The sequence below is a fragment of the Engystomops pustulosus genome, chromosome 5 (genome assembly GCF_040894005.1).
Source record: "Engystomops pustulosus chromosome 5, aEngPut4.maternal, whole genome shotgun sequence".
Classification (NCBI taxonomy): Eukaryota; Metazoa; Chordata; class Amphibia; order Anura; family Leptodactylidae; genus Engystomops; species Engystomops pustulosus.
Window position 1 is genome coordinate 33,120,101 of NC_092415.1, and position 13,142 is coordinate 33,133,242.

General features: G+C 40.7%; 1 protein-coding gene across 2 annotated transcripts in view; it reads left to right on the top strand.

Annotated features, from left to right (window-relative positions):
• Nucleotides 1-680: 680 nt before the first annotated feature.
• Nucleotides 681-13,142, top strand: part of MMP16 (matrix metallopeptidase 16) — a 141,416-nt gene continuing 128,954 nt past the window's right edge. The window contains exon 1 of one of the 2 annotated variants that reach the window (XM_072151580.1): nucleotides 681-1,127. In XM_072151580.1, coding sequence (XP_072007681.1) covers nucleotides 1,002-1,127 — 126 coding nt within the window. In that variant the 5' untranslated portion in view covers nucleotides 681-1,001. The remainder of the gene's footprint in view (nucleotides 1,128-13,142) is intronic. The other variant, XM_072151581.1, reaches the window with a different exon arrangement.

Sequence of the window (13,142 nt, forward strand, 5' to 3'; positions counted from 1 at the left end):
AATAAAGAAGTAAGAGAGGGAAATATTAACTACATTATTTATTTTTTTAACCCATTCTATCCCTTTGTTAAAAATGTGCTCTTATGAGCTTACAGTCTATTTACAGATAAACCCTATAATACCAGAAATTACCATTTCAGCACAAAGGAGTAAAAAGTAACATTCAGCTCTGCTTCATTATCAAGTAACATGTAAAAATTTTACATGATCTTATATAAAATGAGCAATATTTTCCACCCTGAGCCATAGATTGTAAGCTCTTGTGAGCAGGACTCTTATTCCTATTGTTTTTCTGATTTATTTGTATAATTTTCCCTTTTTGTACATCGCTGTGGATCATGATGGTTCTATTATGTAAAGATTTATTAATATTCACTTGTTTTATTCCCGCACAATCAGATTCCATGAATCCATATAGGAGGAAATAATGTGGGAATGGTCCCTTTCCTGCAGGGATGTGATATTTCATGGATTTGCAGCCTCCTTTATACATGTACAGTATCAGTATCTTGCATTCCCATCCTATTTGTGTGTTTTTTTTTTAGCCCTTTATCATGCAGCATCATGATAATAACCCTGCTACTTGGCTTCTGGGAGTGGGATAAGCCAACACCCAGCTCTGGAGAGGACATGAATGAGGAGGAGGGGGCTGGGGGCTGATTTCCTTCCTTCCTTGATGTTTCCAGCTTGTCTCCTTTAAGGCAGCTCCAGAGGAGGGGTTATGCTGATGAAGGATGGACATTCCCGTAGAGGAGACTGAGGCAGGCTGGGCACACAGGCCTCTGTGCGCACAGGGGAGACCAGGGGCTGCTTCCACATGAGCACTGGCACGCCTGGCAGCTGGTTATGAATCAGATCCAGTGCCCCTGCGCCCCTGTGGATTGTGTGCCCATCACAGCAGAGCATCTCTCATGCCAGGGTGTTACTAGTGCAGGGCTCAGCACCCACACTGGGGACTTAGAGAAGGAAGAGGAGAAGGACTCTTGAAGGCGCAGCTCACCATGGTCTGGATCACCTCCGGCTCTAGGAGGGCGCTGGATTTCTTGCATTCATTGGTGCTTTTTTGGCAACCCCTGCTTTGGATTGTATGTGCGGTGTCTGCAGAGCAGCAGTATTTCAATGTAGAGGTAAGAGTCTCCTGGATGCATGTGCTGCCCCAGGCTGGAGGGGCACTGCCCTCTGCCACCAGGGGCTTTATCCTGGCAGGGTCCTGTGTGTGGCTCCAGTACAGCAGCCTCTCTGTGCCCACCACAGGAGCACAGCACATGGCTCTTTGTGTCCTGCAAACTGTTTGTGGCTTTGGGGTTTATGAGATGCAGGAGTTTGTGAGGTGGCAGACAGGGCACAGGGGGAGAGGGCAAAGAGTAGCTGCACATTCTCACTCCACAGAAGCTGAAATGTCTAGAGTAATCCTCTATCCATCAGCAACCTCTGTCTATTCTATCTATTGATCTATCATCTCTGTGTGTTATACTTTATTCATCAATCATCTGTTTGTCTTCTTTATCTACTTTATCTAACTGTTTATAATATCTACTGTATAAATATATCTCATACCTATCTATATATCATCATCTATCTATTCCATATCTAACTACTAGCTATCTGCTGTATCTATCTATCTATCTATCTATCTATCTATCTATCTATCTACCCACTGTATCAATATATATTAATAACCTATCTACATATAATGTAAAATTGATCTATCTACTGTATCTCATGTGTTTATATATTTAATATCTATCTATATATGATCTATCTACTCTATCTATCCCATATCTATCTAACCTCTATCTTCGTAGCTCATATCTATCTAAAATCTATAAACTGTATCTTGATCTATCATCTATGTACTTTATCAATCATCTATCGATATTATCTATCTATCTATCCCTGTGTCTGTTATCTGTCTCTATCTGTTTATCTATTAATTGCCTATCTTTTACTCATCTATGTTCCCTATCTATCATTCTACAGTATCTAGCTATGTAACTATTTATATTGTAATTATTTATCTTCTTTCTATATATTTACTTGTCCAGCAGTTATCTATTTTCTTTCTTTTCTTTTCTTTCTCCATCTTTTTCATACTGCTTTTTTTCCCTCGATCTCTTAATAATATAATCTATTTCCCATCTACCTATCACATAACAGCACCGCACACATAGCTTTTTCTATTTCCACTTCTTACACTGTGGGAACCAGGACAACCTATGGCACAATGGAGGGTATGCTGGTATCTGTAGTTATGTTGCGTAGCCTACATCCTGCTTGTTACTCACACATAATGGCAATGTCACTGAAGTAAGGAGAGATAATTGCTTCATGCATCCATAATGTCTGTATGACAACTTACTGTAGTTCCCATGGGGCTGGAGATCCAAGTGTCTCCTATATATGGGGGATATGTTCTGTTCTATTCATGGTTCACATATACATTGTATAAACTTCTCTGCTTATAAGTTACATAGTTACTTCTCATCTTTTGGAGCCTCCTTCCTTGTATTCGCCTGCAGTGTCAGTGGCTGTCATTTATAATACACTCACAAGGGGGGGAGGGGGAGCCGTATTATAAATGGATATTAAAGGTGTAAATATATCTGGAACATTTTCCATATAAAATAGCGGCACATCTGTTTAGTGGGCCGCCAGCTGCATCACCGTGGAAAAGAGAAGAAAATAACAGATTGACAATATTTATTTAGATGTATTCATCCTTGTGTTCTAGACGTTGCTATACTTAGACTCTGTAGACTTGGGGATTTTTTTTTTCTTGTATTTGATTGGTGTAATGTTTTTTTTTTGTGCTTTTTACTGTTGGTAGGTGCCAGTTTTACACCTCATGTGTGGGGGAGGGGAGCTTTTTAACACTTTCCACTATCACACTTTCTTTGTGTCTGGAGCTATGATGTCTCTGCCTCTGGGGGGCTCCTAGTGTTGCTGCAGCGGTAATAAAAAGCGATACATTATGGATAGTATTATCATATGTTCTAGTTTCACATTGTGTCATATAGCCTGCTTAAATTCATCTGATGGCTCCTGCTGTGTAGCCGAAGGGATCCGCTCAGGTAATGCAACACTATATGCCATAGAAGAACTTATAATATCATAAATAAATAAAGATTATTATTATAACATACTAAATTTCTGAAGTTTTCTTATGTCTCACCAGAAATACAAACATTATTCTCTTATACTAGATTGGATTCCATGTAGTGCCTAATTTGTCCTGTGGTGGCGCTGTAGGGAAATTCTTTGCAGCCAAGGCTCCCTGGAGAGAGCAGCTGATTGGGTCCCCAGCATGGAGGATCTTTGTAATCAGCTTAATGTTTAAGTATTTTCCAGGATAATGATATTGATGACCTTTTCTTTAGAATAGGTTATCAATAAGATATAAGTGGGTGTCTGATTCTCCTGGCTACCGATAATCAGCTTACCCTAGAATAGAGCCCCAAGTCTAGCTCCGTGCTCTGCTTAGTGGCCAGACAGGGCAGCGGCAGCTGAGCTGCAATTCCGGCACTGGCCACTACAGAGATATTGGAGCTGAACTGCGTATATCTAGATCACTTGATTTTCAAGACATTTTGGGACCCTTCTAATTAGGAATTGTTCATAGACATCCTCTGTAATGGGAGAAGTTGAGTAAATAATGATCTTAATATATCCCTGTCTTCACTAAGTTTTTGTCTGTCCTTTGCATAATCATAAATGATAAAATTCTCTCTTCCTGTTGCTGCCACTAGATGGCACTAACCATATGACTTCCATTTAGCTGAAAGATGGACTCCACTTCTGTAACCTCTTAAGGGAATTAGAGGGAAATAAATGACCTAATTTCATATCAAGACTTGTGATCTGAACATCTGGTTCTGAGACAGTGACATAGAGCTCCTTTTTGTATTGGGGGTGTGATGAATAGGGGGGTTGTCAGGCTCAGGTATCCTGATACTACATCTTTGATGCTGAACAGAGTCAGAACTTGTTGAGGTGTTGATGATGGTGCTGAACAGAGAAACCTGAACTGCTGAAGGGTTCATTGAAATGGATAAAGTCACTCTGTCCAAATTCTGGACAATGTAGAATCTGTTTCCTATGGTTTGTTAGGGACTGGGACCCCCAGAATCAACACTTGACCAAAACTTGTGTACAGTGGAGCTAGAAAAGCAACAGAAGCACATATGATATTAACCCAATATACAAACCTGCAGTAGTAGATATTATATTTTGTACCCCCCCCCCCCCCCTTGTCCATGCAGATTATTACCGGTAGCTGTTACTTGTGTGTATACAGCAATTTCATTGAACCATTATCTAGAAGATGCCTATAAAATCTGTGGATCTCTATGATATTCCATGTATCCATGAATATTCTGTTATCCTCCGGGACCATCTGTGAATAGGTATTAATGTTATACATGGCAAAATTAGTGTATGTTAAAGGATATCCACCACCAGGATCAACCAAGCACACTGACATACTGTGTGACCCCTCTGGCAGGATACACGCTTCTTTTAGCTTTTGTGCCCTGGTTTTTTGAGAAAAAAAGGCTTTAAAGATTATGCAAATGAATTTGAGGGGCTCCAGGCTCCATTAACACCAATGGAGTCCAGAGACCAACAGGCTTGTTTGCATAATTTTAAAAAACTTTTTTTGTAAAAACCAGGGCATAAGAAGCTAAAAGAAGAGAATATTCTGAGTGAGGGAGCACACACCAGTATGTCAGTGTGCTTGGTTTACAATCCTTGATCCTGGTGGACGATGTCCTTTAAACATACCAAACCTTTCATCAAACTTTAAACTACAGGCATTCCCCAGGTTACATACAAGATAGGGTCTGTAGGATTGTTCTTAAGTTGAATTTGTATGTAAGTCGGAACTGTATATTTTATCATTGTAATTCCAGCCAGAACTTTTTTGGTCTCTGTGACAATTGGATTTTAAAAATGTTGGGTTGTCATAAGAATCAATATTAACAATAAAGCTTCATTACAGACACCTGTGATAACTGTTACAGCTGTTTATTGTATCCTAGGACTAAAGTACAATAAATTACTAATATCCAGAGGTCCGTTTATAACTAGGGGTTGTATGTAAGTCGAGTGTTCTTAAGTAGGGGACCGCCTGTACATGGTGCAGTAGTGTACACCAAGCACACTTTCACGCTGGTGTGTTTTCCCTGATAGGAAGGAAGGATCCGTTCTTCCTTACTCTTCTTATGGCCTAGTTTAGGAGAAAACTGCTTTTAAAATTATGCAAATTAGCCTCATGGGCTTTTGTCTACATCACAGAAACCCCTTTTGGCTCCATCTTTTGCTAATTATTCACAATGGCCGACATAAGTTGCTCTCTGCTGGGGTGGGGAAGAAGAAGGTGGGCAGAAATGCCAAACAGAGGCGTGAATAATTAGTAGGTGGAGCTTCTGTGACATAGTCAGGAGCCCCTGAGGCTCAATTTCATAATTTTTCTCCTAAATTAGTCCATTAGAAGATAAAAGAAGAATGGATTGTGTTTTAGGGTCCTTGGTGTACAATACTTAATCCATGAGGTAATGCAGTAGTCCATTGTCTCAGCATGAGATATATAGACATTATTATGTCTACGTTCTTCCTTTTCTAGCTGTTTTGCTCTATGTAGCTCTTTTCTGTAGTTTCCAGGTCAATATTACACAGATTATTACAAATCAAGTGGAACTCGTAGAACAGGTGTGAGAGACTGTATATAAATTGCGGATGGGTAACAGCACTTTGGTCCAGACTTGGTCTTATTTTTAGCCTCAGTCTCTATAAGACGTAGTCATGGTGCCAATAACATACATTCTGGAAAGACAGAAATTACGGAAATCAGTCAATGGCGATTCTGCAATCAGCGACTTAAATGGAAATAGTTTCCCTTTAAGAAGACCTAAGTACTTTAATAGTCCCCTCTGCGAGAACTGCTTCTCCCATGCTGACTTCAGGTTGTATTTCAGATGTCACCTCTGTGTGAATATGGAAACCTGCGGGATATTCATTATTTATCAGACCTCCCTCACCTGGGAGCTGCTCCGGAGAATATTGATGGTGATCTATAGGCGTAATATTCTAGGATGTCACATTTGTCAGTCATCTGCTTAGTTATTTATATCAGGTATGGAACATGGTATATCCTTTGAAGCTACATTGTATCGAGCCTTGAATAACAATATTCAGAAACCTGAGCTAGCGATGTGGAGATCAAGCGTCATGATTAAAACCCTGATCTCGGGGAAAAAAAACTTGATACAATGTACCGTATATACTCGAGTTTAAGCCGACCCAATTATAAGCCGAGGCCCCTATTTTTACCATAAAAACCTGGGAAAACCTATTGACTTGAGTATAAGCCGAGGGTGGGAAATGCATTCTCACAGCCTCCCCAGTATATAGGCTGCCGGACCCTGCCCCATAGTATATAGCCTGCACCTGCCCCCCAGTATATAGACTGCTAGCCCATATCCCCCAGTATATAGCCAGCCCCCTACCTCAGTATATAGCCAGCAGTTGGGATAGCTGCAAAGGTGAATTTTGATATATTTTTTTTACTCGAGTATAAGCCTAGTTTGGGTTTTCAGCACATTTTTTGTGCTGAAAAACTAGGCTTATACTCGAGTATATATGGTACTTCTATGTAGATAATGGTATCTGATATCTGGGAATATTCCAGTGTTGAAAAAAATTAGGATGACAAATTTTGTGCAAAATTGCTCACAAAATTGTCAAAAATTGTGTCCAGCTTAGCAAAAGAAGTCAGAGACTTCCTAATTAACAAAAAATTACTCCAGAAACCATAGTGCAAATGTATAGCAGCTCATAGTTGGGATAGATTCTTTTTTCCACCACTTGGACAGGCAAAAGATGCACCGAATTTATGGAGAGGCGGCCATCGGATTACTTCAGGACACTGAATAGTCATAAATTCTAGAACATTTGGACCGTTTTTTAAAAAATGTACTGGAAAGCAGAAATGTTGATAATGTGATTATGAGGAGAAATGAGAAGCATGAAGCAGATCAATATCTAGACAGCGCCCTGGAGTATAGCCTATAGGAGAGCGCGGTATGTTACGTTGTAGGAATAGATGGATGGTCGCCTCGCTCCGCACATCTGTCTTTTTATTGTAGATTCGGAGTTCATTGAAGCAGTTCTGTATATTAGGGTCCACTGCAGACTTGAGAAGATGGCTTACTCTAGCTCATAGCTCCAGAGGGGGTAATCATTCATTTTGTTACATGATCCGTTTTTTTGGTGGCCAAACTGTGTGCTTTATTAGTATGGAATTTTAGATTGTGACGCAAGTGCTTAATAAATTGGCGCGTGACTGAAAAAGTTCTGAACTGTCTCGACTTTCATGAAGGCGAAATAGAACTTGGTAGACCGGCTTTTAGCTCGTCTATTTGTGCGCCACAAATTTCCTCTAAAAAAGTACCTGGAGCCTAAAGAAGAGCTGGAAAAGTGGCAGAATTACAAAGCTGATCCCAAATTGAACGACCAATAAAAAAACAGTGACTGTCGGAAAAGGACAAGTATTGTAGTGGCGACAAAAAAAAACACCAAAAAGCTGGAAAGCCAATAATAAATGCCCCCCAGTGTGTCTATGGAAGCACTAACCATGCTCCTGTTTTCATCTTCTTTTATTCATGAGTAAGTGGTCCTACTAAAAGGGTCACCTCATTAAATTTTTATTTACGTTCCCGTCAGATCCATACATCATGGATATGTACAATATGTATATATATTATCTGTTTTATATGCATTCATGGGTTCTCCGTCTTTCATGTATCCAATACACTATAGCCATGTTTTAACCCCTTCCCACCAATGCCCTGTTTTCTGCGGAACAAATTATACTTTCTGGTGTGACAGTATTTAATATTCCATGTTGTGTACTGGGAAACGGGAAAAAAATTCCAAATGCGGTAAAATTGATGGGAAAACACATATGTGCCAGTTTCTTGGGCACTCTACATGACACCTCCCCTTTTTTCCCTCTGGGTTGGTACAATCACGGGGGATGCCAAATTTATATAGGATTTAAAAGGTGATATGATGACGTTTTAATTTCAATAGAGGGTTCACCGGCAGAAATTACCGTTTTAATATTTTGCTAATTTGAGACTTTTAGCAAAGGCGGCGAGACTTTTTAGCAAAGGCGGCAAGGTGGCGATACCCAACATGCTTATAATTTACTTTATTTTAATATCCGTTCTAGGGAATAGGGGGATGATTTAAATTTTAAGGTTTTTCTTATTTTCATATTAATGTATTTGCAGACCCCTAGGGTAATTTAACCCTAGGGGGTCTTTTCGTTCCTACCGTATAGAGCAATACAGTAGTATTTCAGTAAATGGTCGATTTGCTGAAGATCTATTTTTTAATGCTGGCGGCATTGTCAGGTCAACACCAGTGATCGGCGCCGGTATTGATTACCCTATGACAAACCTATGACGAATTCACAAGGGAATTTTAACATTCACATGAAAAAGGCCTAAGAAATTACGGTAAATCTGAGGTGCAATCAGTTGCCATGCTCAACGGGGACGATTTTTCTTGAAAATAGCTTCATAAATCACCTGCAGTATTTGAGACAACATTCAAATTAGAACCAGGAGTCACAATAGAAATGTTTACTACAGATATTTCCCTTCTAGTCTTAGTATTACATGGTGGCCATTCAGTTGAATGGACGACTACCGGTATGTAATACATAGACCGGTGCCCTTCTTCAGCATGTCCTAAGTGGTGGACTTCCTTATCTGACATGTATAAATCCTAAATAGAAAAATAGAGATTTTTTTTTAAGCTTAGATATTGGTCACTACATATGACATAGAAATCCGCTTTTTCTGGCCTCCGGAAATACAAGAATATTCTGTACATCACATGAGAGATTTATATATCCTACTGCTTTTCTATCAGGAAACAGCAACCATTTCACCTCGCTGTTGGCCCCGAGCCAGAGACCACTGCAGACAGCGAGACAACTGGCAGGCGGTGGAGGAACGTACAGCGAAGGATTGTTCTCCATACTGGTCCGTAATCTCTGCAGAGTATACTGAAGGAATTCCATGACACCAAAAACAAAGCACAACTTAAGGGGTTGTCCAGGTTCAGCAAATTAATGTTATTGTATGTATAATGAAAAGTTATACAATTTTCCAAGATACTTTTTGCATCAGTTCATTTAGTTTCTTATGTTAATCAGCAAGACATCCGCTTAGCAAGTTTACCACAACCAGTGCATCTAAACCAAGAACACTTACATGCTGGCGTGTTCTACCATTAGTTTTCGGGAAGTCTTTTAAAAATTATGCAAATTATCCTCAGGGGCTCCTGGCTCCATTGCCTTCTAAATTAGTCACGCCTCCATTTGGCTCTGTGGCTGTGGAGGGAGGAGGCGGGTACAAACCCTAAATGGAGCTGTGAATAATTAGCAGATGATGGAGGCAAAGGGGGCTTCTGTGATGTAGGGAGGAGTCCCTGAGGCTCATTTGCATAATTTTGAAGGCAGTTCACAAGAGGTAATCTATTAGAAACAAAGAGAAGAATGGATGCTGTTTTAGGAGGCATATGCCAACATGTAAGTAAGTGTGCTTGGTTTAGAAGCACTTCATCCGAGTGGTTGATTTCCTTTAAAAATTCTAAATTGAGCAAAATTTTTATTGCCAAGCACAATTTTTGACTTAGTAAGTTTGGAGTAAATTGTTATAAATGTTTTAGGCATTAGTAGGCCAAATCCATCACGCTAAGCACTCTCCAAGTCTCAAGTTTTTGGGCAAAAATTGCAATAAATAATTCTGCCTCTTTGCAGTTGTAAATAAAGAGGCACCTGAGGATTTTTTTTCCGGCTCCTTCAGATTGTTTTTTTCTGCTGTACTTAGAGAATAATAGGAAGAAAGGCAGCGGTATAAATGAGCAGAGACGAGCGCGCTTAGCGTGACATTACCCTGTGTGGTGAAGAAGTGTCACAACAGTTTACCAATAATCCTCGGCAGAAGTGGAGCCTATGACTCGGATACGGTAACCTCTCCATATCTCTCACTGGTGAATCCTCCCGGGGAAAAGGCAGATTTCTAATCTGAGAGAAGTTATGTAACATGTCTTTTATTATCTCCAATAACACAGCAGGAGGCTGCGCTCCTAGCTCATAAATATAGAGAGAAAAATAACATTTCTTCCACTCAGCAGATCAGAAACTGAACATGGACAAAATGATGTATAATTCACAAGCCAAACAGATCTCCGAGCCTATGTTAAATGAAATGTGCACGGGGTGTTCAGAGAGGAGGCTCACACTTGTTTAGCCTAAACTGTGTACAAAGTGCAAAAGAAGAATGTCATTTTAAGGTATTTAGCGTGACCCTGTTGCAATGGAAACATGGAATCTGCAGGCAGGATGTTATAGAGCAGGAGGCACTGGGACAATTGTACATAGCATCAAATATGTAAGAAGCATGTTACAGAGTATGAGGAACTGAGTAGATTGTATAAAGTGTACTATCTGCAGGCAGCATGTTATGGAGCAGGAAGAGCTGAGCCAATTGTTCATAGTGTCCTATCTGCAGACAGCATATTATAGAGCAGGAGGAGCTAAACAGATTGTACATGGTGTCCTATCTGCAGACAGCATGTTATAGAGCAGGAGGAGCTGGGCAGATTGTACATAGTGTCCTATCTGCAGACAGCATATTATAGAGCAGGAAGAGCTGGGCAGATTGTACATAGTGTCCTATCTGCAGACAGCATGTTATAGAGCAGGAACAGCTAAGTGGATTTTACGTAATGTTCTATCTACAGGCAGCATGTGGCAGAGCAGGAATAGCTGAGAAGATTGAATACAGTGTCATATCTGTAGGCATAATGTCATAGAGCAGGAGGAGCTGAGCAGATTGTACATGGCTTCCTATCTGCAGGCAGCATGTTATAGAGCAGGAGGAGCTGAGTAGATTGTACATGGCTTCCTATCTGCAGGCAGCATGTTATAGAGCAGGAGGAGCTGAGTAGATTGTACTTGAGTCCTATCTACAGGTAGTATAATATAGTGAAGGGAAAGTTGGGCAGATTTTTTATAGTGTCATTATAGAGCAAGAGGAGACTGGCGTAGACAACATCTAGAATATGGAGCATTTTGGTCAAAATCCTGAGAACGGAAAACAAAAGTTGTGGAAACATAACCTTGGTGGTTCAGTAAAAGCTCTATTCTATTTGGACCATTACTTGCTCTATGGCAACCTCCCAACCGCCAACAAAGCTTTCAAGCAACTCATCATAGAATTTTGTAGAGTATCTTCACAAGTGCTTCTTCCCTGTAGCACATGCAGTGGTATTTGTGAGGCACGTGGCAGGACGTCTCCCCTTATAACCCGTGTCCTGTTCTGTGGAGATCTTGTTCCGTCAGGGTGCAGGCATTGTATTTATCCCGTCTCACAGGGAATAGTAGAAAGGACAAGTGGCTGCAGGGGAGAGAACGCTCCGTCTGATTTCCCAGCAGCAGCTGTTTGCAGATCATTGTGCCTTGAGGAGGACAAACAGATCTGCAAGTCGCTCTTCTCTAATACCGAGTCTGACGTTTCTGTGATTTCAGACCATTGTTTTGCTGGCTTTGGCTGTAAAACATAACAATATATGAAAAACTCCCCAAGTATGACAATATATGAAAAACTCCCCAAGATTACGCAGCGCTGCACAAAGCTTGCCAATCAGTCCCTGTCCCCATGGGGCTCACAATCTAATCAACCTACCCGTATGTTTTGGAGTGTGGGAGGAAATCGGAGGACCCGGAGGAAACCCAAGCAAACACAGAAAGAACATACAAACTCTTTGCAGATGTTGACCCTGGGACTTGAACCTAGGTACCCAGCGCTGCAAGGCTGTAGTGCTAACCACTAAGCCACCGTAGAATCACTCTTCCTGCACCATACCCAAACCGTTCTTAGCTTAAACTTTTATTTTGCCTTTAGGAACTAATTCTTTATTTTACCATAATGCAAATTATTTTCTGCGTCTACTGGCGCTGCAGAAATAAAGTTTTAGCTAAAAACTGTTTGGGGATGGTGCAGGGGGGGGGGGGGAATCTACCTCGGGAACTTTATCAGAAAGCAGATTCTGAATGGTAGATTTCCTTGACGTCTGCCCATGGTGCTCTGCCGCAATGCATCTTGGGTACGGATTACCCATGAAAGATGTTATTGAGGGCAGAATTTTTAGAACGCCCCGAGGTTACATTTTTGCATGAATCCTATCCGTTGATGTCGTTCCTATAATATTCCTTTTTCTTAGGCCTATAATGAACCTATGATATTTTTTCCACCTTCCTCGCCCCTTTAACGTTTTACTTCAATTTGGAATTTTTTTTTTTTTACAAATTCCAGCTAAATATTGACTACTGTTTCAGTTGCTCTTAAGTAGCTGACAGTCGGACCATTTAATGGAGATGTAAATGCTCTTTTGTTAGAGATTACGGGCCCTTGGTGGTTTGGTGCTGACGTCTGAATGAAGCTGATTCTCTCTTCGTCTCGCAGTCGTTCCCCGGGGGGTTTCAGGAGTGCGTTGACTTGGAGACTTTCAAATTTGGACTCTCTAAGACTATATTTATTTTTGATTGGATGTTTATTTAAGCAGGAAAACATATATTTTGGAAAGAATGCCGCCTGGAAAGTTGCCCCAAAATATTTGTGACAGATTTACAAGACAGAAATGATAAGGTTATGTATGGCCGGCAAAGAAGCCTCATTGTTTGCTGCAAGCTGGAGGAAAATACGAGCTTATGTGCAGCCAACGGTTACTAGTATGAACGTAGGAAATCGACTGGTCTGGAATTACACTGATTAAACATGCAAATGTCTACTGAAACCGCAGCAATCCATCATGTGCCAGCAGCTTAGCTGCCCATACAGCTTCAGTAGCCGAATGCTCATCTCTTCCAACGTCATCCGAATCTTCCAAATCCATGCTTTATACAGCAGAACATATATATGTCGTGCATTGACAACTCTGGCAGTGGCTTACCTCCCTAAGGATAATAATCTGTAATGTAACTACTGTATGTCCTATGCCCCCCACCTTCCAATTCAACTTTGGGAATGTCTGTTGAACTAGCAGCTCCATCAGGTAGAGGGGTGAAG